The sequence below is a fragment of the Trichomycterus rosablanca genome, chromosome 17 (genome assembly GCF_030014385.1).
Source record: "Trichomycterus rosablanca isolate fTriRos1 chromosome 17, fTriRos1.hap1, whole genome shotgun sequence".
Classification (NCBI taxonomy): Eukaryota; Metazoa; Chordata; class Actinopteri; order Siluriformes; family Trichomycteridae; genus Trichomycterus; species Trichomycterus rosablanca.
In genome coordinates this window covers 4,492,684-4,505,163 of record NC_086004.1, presented here as the reverse complement: position 1 = coordinate 4,505,163, position 12,480 = coordinate 4,492,684, and the positions used below count along the sequence as shown (strand labels likewise).

The 12,480-nt window shown below is 41.3% G+C and overlaps 1 protein-coding gene across 6 annotated transcripts in view; it reads right to left on the bottom strand.

Annotated features, from left to right (window-relative positions):
- Window positions 1-12,480, bottom strand: part of rabgap1l (RAB GTPase activating protein 1-like) — a 118,638-nt gene that overhangs the window by 15,309 nt on the left and 90,849 nt on the right. For 4 of the 6 annotated variants that reach the window (XM_063013291.1, XM_063013292.1, XM_063013293.1 and 1 more), the window contains exon 19: window positions 7,681-7,809. In XM_063013291.1, coding sequence (XP_062869361.1) covers window positions 7,681-7,809 — 129 coding nt within the window. Of the gene's footprint in view, window positions 1-2,151; window positions 2,338-7,680; window positions 7,810-9,150; window positions 9,507-12,480 lie in introns of those variants that run through there. The other 2 variants (XM_063013296.1, XM_063013295.1) reach the window with 2 other exon arrangements.

Genomic DNA, 12,480 nt, shown 5'->3' with positions numbered 1-12,480 from the left:
ACCTCCCCTTACACCTGATCAACAGCAGGGACCTGGCTATTACCCTTAAACCTCAATAGAATTGAACCCTATTTAGGGTAATTGCTTACACCTGTATTTGCCCTAGAAACAAATAAAAGACAGCGGCTGCGTCCGAAATCGCATACTAGGTACGTACTAGATTCGAGGAAGTATGCACTGCCAGGTCGGTAAAGCAGTACGCTCTTTCAGTATGCAAGTGTGCAGTACGCACGCAACCTCGTACGTACTACGTCCGCCATCTTACCAACGTCACGTGATGCACAACGTCTCGTCGCCACAGTTATAACAATTTTAAAATCAGACAATATTAGTTTTGTCGTTCTCCACAAGGCTACTTATAACGTTATTCAGGGTTGTACTAAATCACAACATTTTTCATTTTTGTCTTACTCCGCTTTCCGCCATCTTTCTTCTTCACTACGAACGCCTTTGCAGCTCCAGTTGAATTATGGGATAGATTAGCGGAACGTAAGTGTGCATGGTTTGCATACTCAAAAATGGCTGCCCAGGCAGTAGGTCATCTGGAATTTAACTGGATAGTAGTTCAAGCACATATGTAATAAAGCTGTATAATGTAAACGATAGATGGGTTGAGTTTTATGAAGGAAGAATTTATGGTGGTTGTGTGCACATCATTCAGTATAGATGCCACAAAGCCTTAGAAAATGTTTAAGTAACAGTTGGGGGGGATAATCCTTCTGGCTAATCACAGTTTCACTGAGAGGTATGTTCCCTCTGTAGCTTTGTAGTCGACTTTCTATCTACCAACACATGCCGAAGGTGAACTGGCTTCTCTACTCTTGACTTGTTTGTCTTGTTCAGAGTGTTTCCTACTTTGCATTTAGTGTTTCTGGGTGGTGCTGGACCCACTTTATGTACAGAGGGACCAAACAGGTCTTTCATGGCTGAGATATCTGCTGGTAGTTGATGGAATTGTCCAGAGCGTTTGGAAGAAAAACAGTCCTTCAACACCACAGGTGATAGCAGAGGCTTTCCTCTGGCAACCTTTTCCATCAATTTTTAGTTATGTAGGTGGCATCTGATTGTAGATAAAGACACATTCTGTCCCCAAGCTGTGATCCTTCAAGACTCCTTGGTAACTTGAACCATTGTATGGAAATGCTCTTAGACTTTTATTATTAAGTAAGGTCTGAGTTCTCAGGTTATTTGGTCTTTTCCCAGTAACGTGTTGAATACTGGTGGAAATCTCATATTTTGGAGGGTGGATAGAGATTTTCTGGAATGATAAGATGAATAACCACAAAAAAGAAATACAATAACACTTTGCAGAACCGTATTAACATGCCTACAATATTTAAAGCAGACCATTTTAGTCGAGTTGCCCGATTTCAGCAGTAGCAAAACCAGACAGGATGGCAGGTGTCTTGAATCTTATATTTCATCCTAAAGCCTGACAAAACTGAATACCAGTCTGTTTGGAGCAATCTAGACTTCAATGAGGTGCTCAGTGGCATTGTGGGACGTTAAATGTTAGGCTTTGTTTTTTTTAAAAAGGAACAAAATTTACAACTACTTGTTTTGTTATTTTGAAAAGTGTGCAATTTTTTAGTTGACTGGAATAAGTTGGTATTTTAGACTATTTATAAAAGTGCATTAATATAACAATGAAATACTGAATAAATTGGTGCGGCACGGTGGCTCGGTGGGTAGCACTGTTGCCTCAAAGCAAGTAGGTCCTGGGTTCGATCCCCAGGTGGGGCGGTCTGGGTACTTTCTGTGTGGATTTTGCATGTTCTCCCTGTCTCTGTGTGGGTTTCCTCTGGTTCTCCGGTTTTCTACCACAGTCCAAAGACATGCAAGTGAGCTGAATTTTCAAAATTGAGATACAAAATTGTCCATAACAATAAAGAATACATTCCAATAAACTGTCCATGTGTTCGATATAACCTTGTGAACTGATGAATCTTGTGTAATGAGTAACTACCGTTCCTGTCATGAATGTAACCAAAGTGTAAAACATGATGTTAAAATCCTAATAAACAAACAAACTGACTACATTGAAACTGTATTCAGGGCACTCAGCATCCTAATTTGATTAAAACATGTTTTAAAATAAAAGAAAACTTTCCTAAGAATATACATTCCCAGAGAATAGTGCGTTGTACCTACCACCGGTTTGGGTTTGGAGTCTGCCACCAGGGTGGCAAAGATGTCCTCGTCATAGATCTGGTTGATAACGTGGGCATCGTAGGCCACCATGATTGAAACTTCCTCCATCATCTTGGCAGCGTGTGTTTATACAAGAGCGATTAAGTGAATGAATGAAGGAGGATGGAGGAGAGAAGCCTCTCTGACAGCTCTGTCACGCTGAATGGTTCACACTTCCTCCTCGGGCAGGAGATCCAGCCCCCGGGGGCGGAGATGGGACGGGGATAAGAGAGAGGCGGCCTATTCTCTCTGACAGACACCTCCTTCTACTGCAAATTCTGCTCTCTCGCTCAGGTAGGCAAGAGTTTCATGAAGCTTGAGGATCACATGTCGCTTAGAAATCCTCTGAAGAACAGAGACAAACGGCTCCTTTATTCTGGTCCTCTTTTTGTAAAAGCGAGATGCCCTTCCTGATTCAGTTTACACAAGGCTAGTGTTTATCCTCGTTTGGTAAACTCGGGCAAAAGAAAAGGGAAATGAGAGATAGGTAGTGGCGGCCGTGGTAAATGTGTTTACATGCACACTGACAATTAGATCATCTGACGATCTGATTATTTAAATAGACATCTACACAGCATACTAAAATCTGAGCTTTTTCTGGGGGTGTTGGTCTGTCGGCCCTGGATTCTATTGTAAAAAGCTCTATACAAATACATTTGACTTGTGTTGGACTTTTCCTAAAAATAAAACCTGGAGAATCAATCTAATATTTAGATATTTATTAGCACATCTAGGCTCAATTCTCAAATTTCTATCAAATTTCTACAAATGTGTCTGGACAGGTCACTCTCTAAAGTCACGCTCTATCCTAACAATGTTCTTACACAATCTATAAAGCACTTAATTACATGCAATATAACTATTTGGTCTCATTACTATGGTAATATACCACCGCACTACTAGTATGTGACTTGGAAAGCTGCCTCAGTCAAACTCCGAAGCACAGCACCATGCAGGACAGCCTGCTTGATTAAATAACATATATTTCAACAGTAAAGTGACTGGAGACTGGACTCATTAGAGGCTAATAAACCTGCTTTCAATCAAGCAGCTAGAAATACACACCAAATCGAAACAACAGAACGTGATTTAAGAAAATGAAATGGTGCGGGGTTTGCCAGCACAACTCGGCATTTAAAATAGCTAATGTAAATGATTCAGTTGTTAAAATAATTAAAAGCTTGCTAAATCAAATAATTCTAACTAAACAACAGCTTCACCTAGTAGATTTGGAGTTTTTTCTTATAAAAATGCTGTTATTAGATTCAATTAAACAAAGCAATGCTGCTAATCTGTGAATAAAACTGCTTAAATATAATCTATTGATTAAAAAAGTAAAGCTGCTACCACCTCTTTACTGGAAAGTAAACAGCTTCACTCAGGCATCACGTTACTCTTGTTTAACAGATCTTATCACTGACAGACTCATGCAGACTGAAGTAAATGCAACCTTGAGAATCAGATTATTGCCAAAAATGTCATTTCCATGGAATTGTACTCCGTAACTCGCGATTTCTGATGTGCTGCTCCTCAAACTAGTAACTAGTTCTCCGTCCTCTGATCTCACTCCTGCCCAGAGAAAACCGACTCGAACTTGAACACCCACAAGTGCTACCAAGGACTGAAGGTGGAATGCGAAGGTTGTTTCAATGCTGTATCAGCCAATCAGTTGCCATGAAGTTTCTCTTCCCCGTTCCACTCCAGACAGCTCTAAGGTCCTCGAAGAGGCAGTGAAATTTAGATTTCTTTTGTAATCCACACAAGGCAGCGAGTCAAACCCCTTTACCAGGGCAGGCAGGTTCCAGAATTCCTGAGAGCCATAAGCTGATTAAGCAGCAAGCAGATCATTTTAAATGTGCCCGAGTTTCGAAGAGAAACGACGGCCTCACCCAGGCGTCTCTACGTGAGGAGTTTGACTCCAGTCGCAGGAGGGGGTAGCGGTAATCTATGTGTGCGGCCACCGGGGAGAAGCCAGAGAAAAACAGCTCTAATATGAAGATACACTACACAGCTTCCTGAGCATGTAATCGTCCAAATGCTGCCATATACGACTCTCTCATATGCTTGTGTCTAAACTAAAAACAGTAATCCAGACAAAAAGTGCAACAACTGGTGCTTGATTAAATTATTTTCTGTCTTGTCATTTGTCATGTTTGCTTTCACTTTCAAACGTCACTTCAAAGCAGGATTATTAATAGTAATAGTGTTAGTAGGAATTTGTGCCCCTCTAATTTAAAGAACAGGGCGGCACGGTGGCTAAGTGGGTAGCACTGTCGGCTTACAGCAAGAAGGTCCTGGGTTCGATCCCCAGGTGGGGCGGTCCGGGTACTTTCTGTGTGGATTTTGCATGTTCTTCCCGTGTCTGTGTGGGTTTACTCCGGGTGCTCCGGTTTCCTCCCACAGACCAAAAACATGCGAGTGAGGTGAACTGAAGATACAAAATTTTTCATGACTGTGTTTGACATTAAACTTGTGAACTTATGAATCTTGTGTAACGAATAATGTAACCGTTTCTGTCATGAATGTAACCAAAGAGTAAAACATGATGTTAAAATCCTAATAAAACAAACAAACAATAATTAAAAGAACATGTGTGAGGTCAGGTACTAATGGCTTGACTCTGAATTCCAGCTCCAAATCATCAGTGTTTACGCCTCAGTGCTCCTCAGGTTAGTAAAGAGTGTGTACACCTCAGTGCTCCTCAGGTTAGTAAAGAGTGTGTACACCTCAGTGCTCCTCAGGTTAGTAAAGAGTGTGTACACCTCAGTGCTCCTCAGGTTAGTAAAGAGTGTGTACACCTCAGTGCTCCTCAGGTTAGTAAAGAGTGTGTACACCTCAGTGCTCCTCAGGTTAGTAAAGAGTGTGTACACCTCAGTGCTCCTCAGGTTAGTAAAGAGTGTGTACACCTCAGTGCTCCTCAGGTTAGTAAAGAGTGTGTACACCTCAGTGCTCCTCAGGTTAGTAAAGAGTGTGTACACCTCAGTGCTCCTCAGGTTAGTAAAGAGTGTGTACACCTCAGTGCTCCTCAGGTTAGTAAAGAGTGTGTATGGGTGTGTCAGGAGAAGCTGAGGTCGATATCTGAAAGGATGGCACAACACGGAGTTGTGTAATAATGAAAGCGAGTGAATACGAATGTGAATGCATGATTATTTAGCCGGAGGTCTGGTTCCCCTCCGCTGACTTGTTAAACAACAGATCAATGCACCTGTTTACATTAATGGGCTCAGGTGCTCATACAAGCTCACCCCCCCCCCCCCTTCCCACCTGCCCCCACAGCATCTTTGATTCCACCTTCCCATGGTCCTAGTGCCTGCCCACAAAATTCCCAGGTTATTTTACACTCGAGACTGGTTGAAGTACGCAGATCTGTTTCTACTATCGGAAAACTCTGATTGCATTAGCATTTTTGCTAAACAAAAAAGGTAACTCTGTATTTAAAGGTTATGAACGTAGTTACTGCTTTGTTACTGTTACAGTAGCTTATCTGCTTAAAATTACAGCCCCAGTGATGCAAACAGAGTTGCACAAGGGTTAAGACAGGAAATCCTGCCGATAGTGACAGTGAGGATATGAGAATATGAGAAAGTGAAAGAAAAACAGAGTGGGATGAACATTATTACTATCACCACCAGTCTACATTCCAAAGCGTAAACCCAAACAGCACCAACACAGATTATTTATATTCCTGACTGAAATACAGAAAAACACCAACATCAACTCAAAACAAGAATACGAACAGCAAAGCAAATATCAGCACTTAAAATTAGAATTTACCACAATTTCTTTTCTCCCCATTTTTCTCCCGATTTAGCACACTCAGTTTTGTCCAAGGAGAGCACGTCACTGTACACGCCTTTTTCCGACACGTGTACAGCCCACCTCTTCTCGCCCCTGCTTTCTGCACAAGCGCCTCTTCTGCCAATCAGGGTCCTTACACAGCGTATGAAGACCCACCCACCCACACATAGTCCAGCCCCCACCCTACAGATACGGTGGCACTGCCAATTATGCCCGCCAGATGGCGCCCAGCCGAACCGGTGGCAACACCGAGTTTGGAACCGAGGAGTTCAGAAACTCTGTGCTGGTGTGCTAGCGGAAAATCCCGCTGCGCCATCTGGGCGCCGAATTTACCACAATTTCAATGACGTTTGGACTTTGCGAAATGCTTATAAAAACAGAAAGCAATGATTAAACTAAAATAAGGTACTTACTACAGTAAGGTAATGTTTACTATGGAAGCACTTTTGTAAGTCAATCTGCTAAAGAGCGTCTGCTAAAGAGCGTCTGCTAAATACAGAAAATGTAAATTTGCACTTTCTCTTTGGTCTGTAATAAATTTAATAAAGTAAAACAAAATGTTTTTGCATAAACAGACTCTAAATTTATTGATGTAATACCCCTCAAAAAAAGTCATGACGTGAGCATGTACACCGCAGTGTTACATCATCTTTGATTTTAAAAGCACTTAATGAGGTTTGTCTGTGCAACCATGCAGGGTCTTTGTTGGGTTATTGTGTGCTTCGTAATGTACCACAAGATTTTAGTGGAATACAGGTCTGAACTGCAGGCAGGTCAGTCTAACATCCATATTCTCTTATTACATACACTGCTGTTGTAACAGATGAATAACGTGAGTTGAAATTATCGTATTAATTTAAGCATGGACTTCCAGTAAGAGATGTCCAGAAGGCACATCTATACAATGGCTCTAGACGTTAGTAACAATCTGGATAGTCCTTTCCTTTATTTATTTTATTAGGATTTTAACGTCATGTTTTACACTTTGGTTACATTCATGACAGGAACGGTAGTTACTGGTTACACAAGATTCATCAGTTCAAGTTTGATGTCAAACACAGTCATGGACAATTTAGTATCTTCAATTCACCTCACTTGCACGTCTTTGGACTGTGGGAGGAAACCAGAGCTCCCGGAGGAAACCCACAGACACTGGGAGAACATGCAAACTCCATACAGACAGGAGGAGAACACAACATCAATCATTTCCATGAACAATCAGGACAAAAAGATTGACTCATTAGATACATATTAGGCAGTGCTGCTCAAAAATGTGTTATAAAGCTCCACAGGAACAGACATACACCAACTCCAGCAAAAATCATTAGTACTAACATTAAAGTCAGGGCTCTATGCAACTCCAAATCACTCACTTTATTGCTCACCCACAGTTCTCTGCCCTAAGAAGCACTAATATCTACCAGTAAGTATGTACCATGTAGTTATGAAGGCCTTTCACATCGGCGCTAATCTGCAGCCCCACGGCTCAGCTCTCAAACTCGTGGGGGGGTCAGCGATTTGATGGATGAGAAGTACAAAATGTACAGGCACATGACTAAATAGCTATAAAAGAAAATATCACAGCCAAAACTGCTTAAATCACACAAAGGTCCCAGGACTTGTTAAATTCTCATCAGGGTTAACAACAGGTCAGTGTTCTCGTTCAAGTCAAGCACTGGAAACAAATCCTACCTTAATGTTGCAAGCCTGCTCCATGAGTCTTCGAGCATTTTCAGCTGCTCTGTAGCGTTTGGGGAGCTGAACCCGGAAGAACTTTAGAGCACCCTCAAAGTCAGCCTGAAGCAGATCCTCCTTAGACGTCTGGTTAAAAAAAAGGAGATTAAAGAACCAGATAAATATGTAGGCAAAACAGCACTGGATTAACAATGGTTCAGACTTTCATCATGCACACTTACTAAAACTACTCAAGCTAAAACTAGGCACTAATATGGATGCCTAATATTCTTTTCTTAAACACCATTTCTTTTAAAAATAATCACCTTTAATTTGAAGTGTGATTATTACAGTTCGAATAAGATCAATTATTTTAAGACCTATCCTACTTAAAATGTATATGACCAACTTGATGGCAACCTCAACCCCACTGAACTGTTTTCGGATGCACTGGGATGTCCATTGTGAGCCTGGCCTTTAACAACATCCAACATCAGTGCCTGACCTCACAAAGGCCTTTTAGACTGACTGGTCACAAATTTTGCAACAGGCCTTTTGTAGCAGAGTGGAGGCTAATATAGCCACAGACACTCTTGGTGTCCAGATACTTTTGGCCATATATGGTGAATATGTAAAGCTATAGTTCAAAACCTAAAAGGCAGAATGAATTCTAAATGATTCAGACTTGTCGCATAGTGCATTAGCTGTTAAAGAGTAGCAAACATTTTAGACTCTGCCTTGCTTTAGTTGTGACCATAAAAACAGTATTTTAAATTTATGTTTCTATCTTTATATATATACTTTATAAATCCAACACTGAAATGTCGATTCATTTTGCAGGTGTTGGTGTTTCCAATTCTATTAGAGCTTAAAAGTACTTGATGAGACATCTTATTCATAAGACTCTGGAGTTACTTGGATCTGGGTCCATGCACTTTACACAGATGTTACTGAACCCTGTACCCATAGTGGGGGTGAAATTCTAGATACATTCTCATTTCCAGTCAATTTTCAATAGTAATGTAGACATACACACACACCTTTACACACCTGCCTACACACCAAAGTGTACCAAGTGTATAAAGAATGTACCTCAACCCGGAGTAAAATTTTTGGGACACACAAGAGGCACAAAGTGTATCTAATGATATTGAATTTACAATGTGTATCGTTTCATTTCAGCCCCTTTCTCTGAAAAATTAACATGAATTAAGGTGTTAAATGCCAATACTAAAATTCCTAAACCCTATAAAAGCAGCAGAACCCCAGACGCCACTTGATATCATTCATACAAAAACAACACAGACCCAATACTGCTGCAAGTGCTCCTTTAGTTTATAGCTGTAACTTGTGCCATTTGTAATGTACTGCATTTAGCTGGAAAGCCTGGGCCAGGCAGCCTTTTAAGCACTTTATAGCCACAAACACGACACAGTGCATTAAAGCTAAGACACAAAACTTATGACCAACTCTTGAGCTGCGTCTCACCGCAAGCAGTCGCGGTACAAAGAGCCTGTGGCCCATGCCCAGTAAAGACATGACACGCTCGGTGCACTCCAGTCCCAGATCCGAATGTTCCTCCCCTGCTGATGCCCCCTCCTCCAGTGCCCGCACCGCTGGAGGTACGGGCATCTCCGTGTCTGGACGCGGAAGGCTTCGGTTGTCTTGTGCATCTCTTGAGTCTCTGGTGCCGTCCCTCTCAGGAGGCTGCGGGGCTGATTTGAGGTCAGCCACGATTAAGAATGTAGGCTCAGCGTAATTCTTAAAAAATGTCAACCTTGAATGTTTTAATGCTTAAGGAGGCGTTGGGATAAGTCTTAGTTTACATTATGAGTCCGTGATCAAGTAAAATGAGCGTTAGGTTGGAGAAACAGTGACAGACGAGTTCATGCTAGTGCTAATCAGCACTCATGTCCAGTCCTTAAACCACAAATTATGAAACTACATTATGGCGAAGCTTAGATGAACTAATATAGTCTGATCTAGACTTTTTAACAAAACAAAGACTTCATGGACCATCAGGAACCTTCTTTTTGGTTTAATAAGCGGTACTTTCATCCAAACGGTAAAATCAGCAATCAGTTGCCTGGCAACAGACAGAAAGACAGGCTTGTAAAAGCAAGGAAGCGGCAGACAAGCAGAGCATCCTTGGGTTTTTCCTCTTCAAAACACGTTTTTGCCAATTAATTATTATCCCACATGCAAGGGATGCCATGGATAAAACAAGACATTTAAAATAAATAAGAGGTAAAACAGGTCCACACTGGATGCTCTCACTTTCCTGGGAGTAAAGATCCCCTCACTCCAAGCTAAGTTCCAAGTAGAGAGATACAGCTAATAGACATCGTTTACGAGCTATCAGACAAGACACGGCTGAGTGAGGACCTCATTCTGCTTTAATGTCTCATTAGTGAGTCAGGCTGAGGGCGGAAGATAAAAAACATCAGCAGTGATGAACTTCGGACATCCTGAAACACTTCTAATCAAAGTCTGAACGCGTGAGGGTCTTCCTGCAGTCAAAAGTCGGCACCAGTTCTTACACAACCAGCAGCATACAGACAGACAGAAAGTTTCCAAGGGGCGCGTCTCACAATCCAAAGGACAGGCTTAGGAAATCAAAACTCCAAATTGATCTGGGCTCGGTCTGGTGCATCCAGGCGTCCCTGAGGCTGGTCGATCTCTTTCTGCTGCCTCCGAGACCCGTCTTGGGAAAGCTGCGATGCCCGTGAGATCAGATAAATACAGGAAACACAGAGAAAGATAGCGAGAGGACATCAACGCTGTTGATGCTAGAAGAGGCAGCAGGCTGGTGGAGAGGGAGGAGGAGGAGGAGGGGGAGAAAGGTCGGAGGATAGGAGGGGCAGCAGAAGAACCGCACAAGCAGGCTGGCTCGACAGCTGGACAGCGCACATAGCTGAGATTTGTGCTGGTGCTAATGCTAAATGCTAAAATGCTGTTTGCTCACAAACAGAAGGAAGATGAGGGCATGTGGAGAAACAGAGCGAGAGGGAAGATGGGAGGGCCGCTCGGGAGCCTCCGGGGAGAATGCCGTAATTACCAGCCAATCAGAATAAAGCAGTGAAAGCCCTCTACATCTCTCTCCCTTCTACCGCTCATCCTCGGCTCTATTCTCACTTCATCACTCTCGCCCTCAATATGTCCACCTGATAAATTTAATATTAAAATTAATGTCAATGTATTTAAATATGACAGAGAGAAATGAAATATCTTCACCCTTTTTACTCTGCCAGACAAATAGCTGATTTTCATAACAGTAAGAATGAATCTGCTTTCCTATTTCCTATTTAACTATTTAACTATTTATTCATCCAATGATAAATGTTAATAATGATTTAATGATTTAAAATACATTCATTAGTAATTCATTATCATAGGACCGAGAGTGTTTTCGCATACTTGAGTATGCAAACTCATCCTTTACAGCAATGCCCAAACACAGCATGCAAATCAAACACAACATGAACATAATGATGGAAACTTACATTTAATCGTCTGTCTACAGAGCCGGCTGTGATTATGCATATTATTCTGGTTCTTTATAGCCTGATTCTGAACGTGCAGCAGCTTAATGAAAGACAAAAGGCTGTACCATCTACCCTACAGCTCTGTGGTCATTTTTGTTCTCTGCTGCTTATCAGTACAACACAGAATCACACAATCCCTGCTTCACTTTCCTCCACAAGTGTATGTAATGCAAAGGTGTGGCCTAATCAAGAAACTGTAACTTATAAACCCACTTTCTCATAGATAGATACTTTATTTGTCCCAAGGAAAATTATTGGCCTCCAATAGTTGAACAAGCAAATACAAATAATGAACTAATACAAATAAAGTAAGTAGAGTGTAGCAAATGTACAACGTGCATATACACCAGTGGTGGTTAGGCTGTTTAATCTGGCCCGCTGAGTATTTACAAAATTGTCCTAAAACCGCATTAATTTCACCTTTTTCTTGCAATACCCTGCGTTTTAATTGATTCCACTAGATGGTGCACGCCAAACACTACCGATCTTTGCTAAAGCCGAGTCTATCTGGTCTACACACATACTGTATTCATTCGTCACATTTGCCATCGCACTGAGCCCTACTACCCATAAAGATATCACATTCACGCATGTGTAAACGTGTACATAATGGGATGAGTCTGGCGTTTCATTTATATTAAAAAATTCATATTTTAATCACGAAAATAAAGGTTTGAATGTGAATTTAAATTAGTTCCAGACCCCCCACCCCCGCACTCACCCGGCCAGTCTGTCACTTTTTAAAAGCCTCCAATATTTTATCTATCTATCTATCTATCTATCTATCTATCTATCTATCTATCTATCTATCTATCTAATAAAAAGCCGGTGTGGCCCTTGAGCCGAAAAGTTTGCCCACCCCTGATATACACGGTATGCAAAAAGATTATGCAAATTGTGCATTTGGCATAATAATAGTAGGATCAGTAGTACATCTATTCTATCTAACGTGCACATTTACCTGCTATTGCTTCTGTTTGTAATTGGGACCTCTACTGGAGAGACGACACATAAAATTTCATTGTACCTCAATATAATGACAAAGGTTCAATTCCATTCCATAAACTGGCAAGTTACTGGATGGCAGTTGTATTTAAACTCACTGTACAGTTAAAATTCTTTACATACTGACAGAACATTATGAGCTCTACCATCCTGAACTGAATACAAGTAATCAGACACTAATGATAAACATGGTAAAAGTTGTGTATAGAGTATATTAACCATTTATCATTTCATTGCAGCATTATTAAAAACACTTCTTTTGATAATG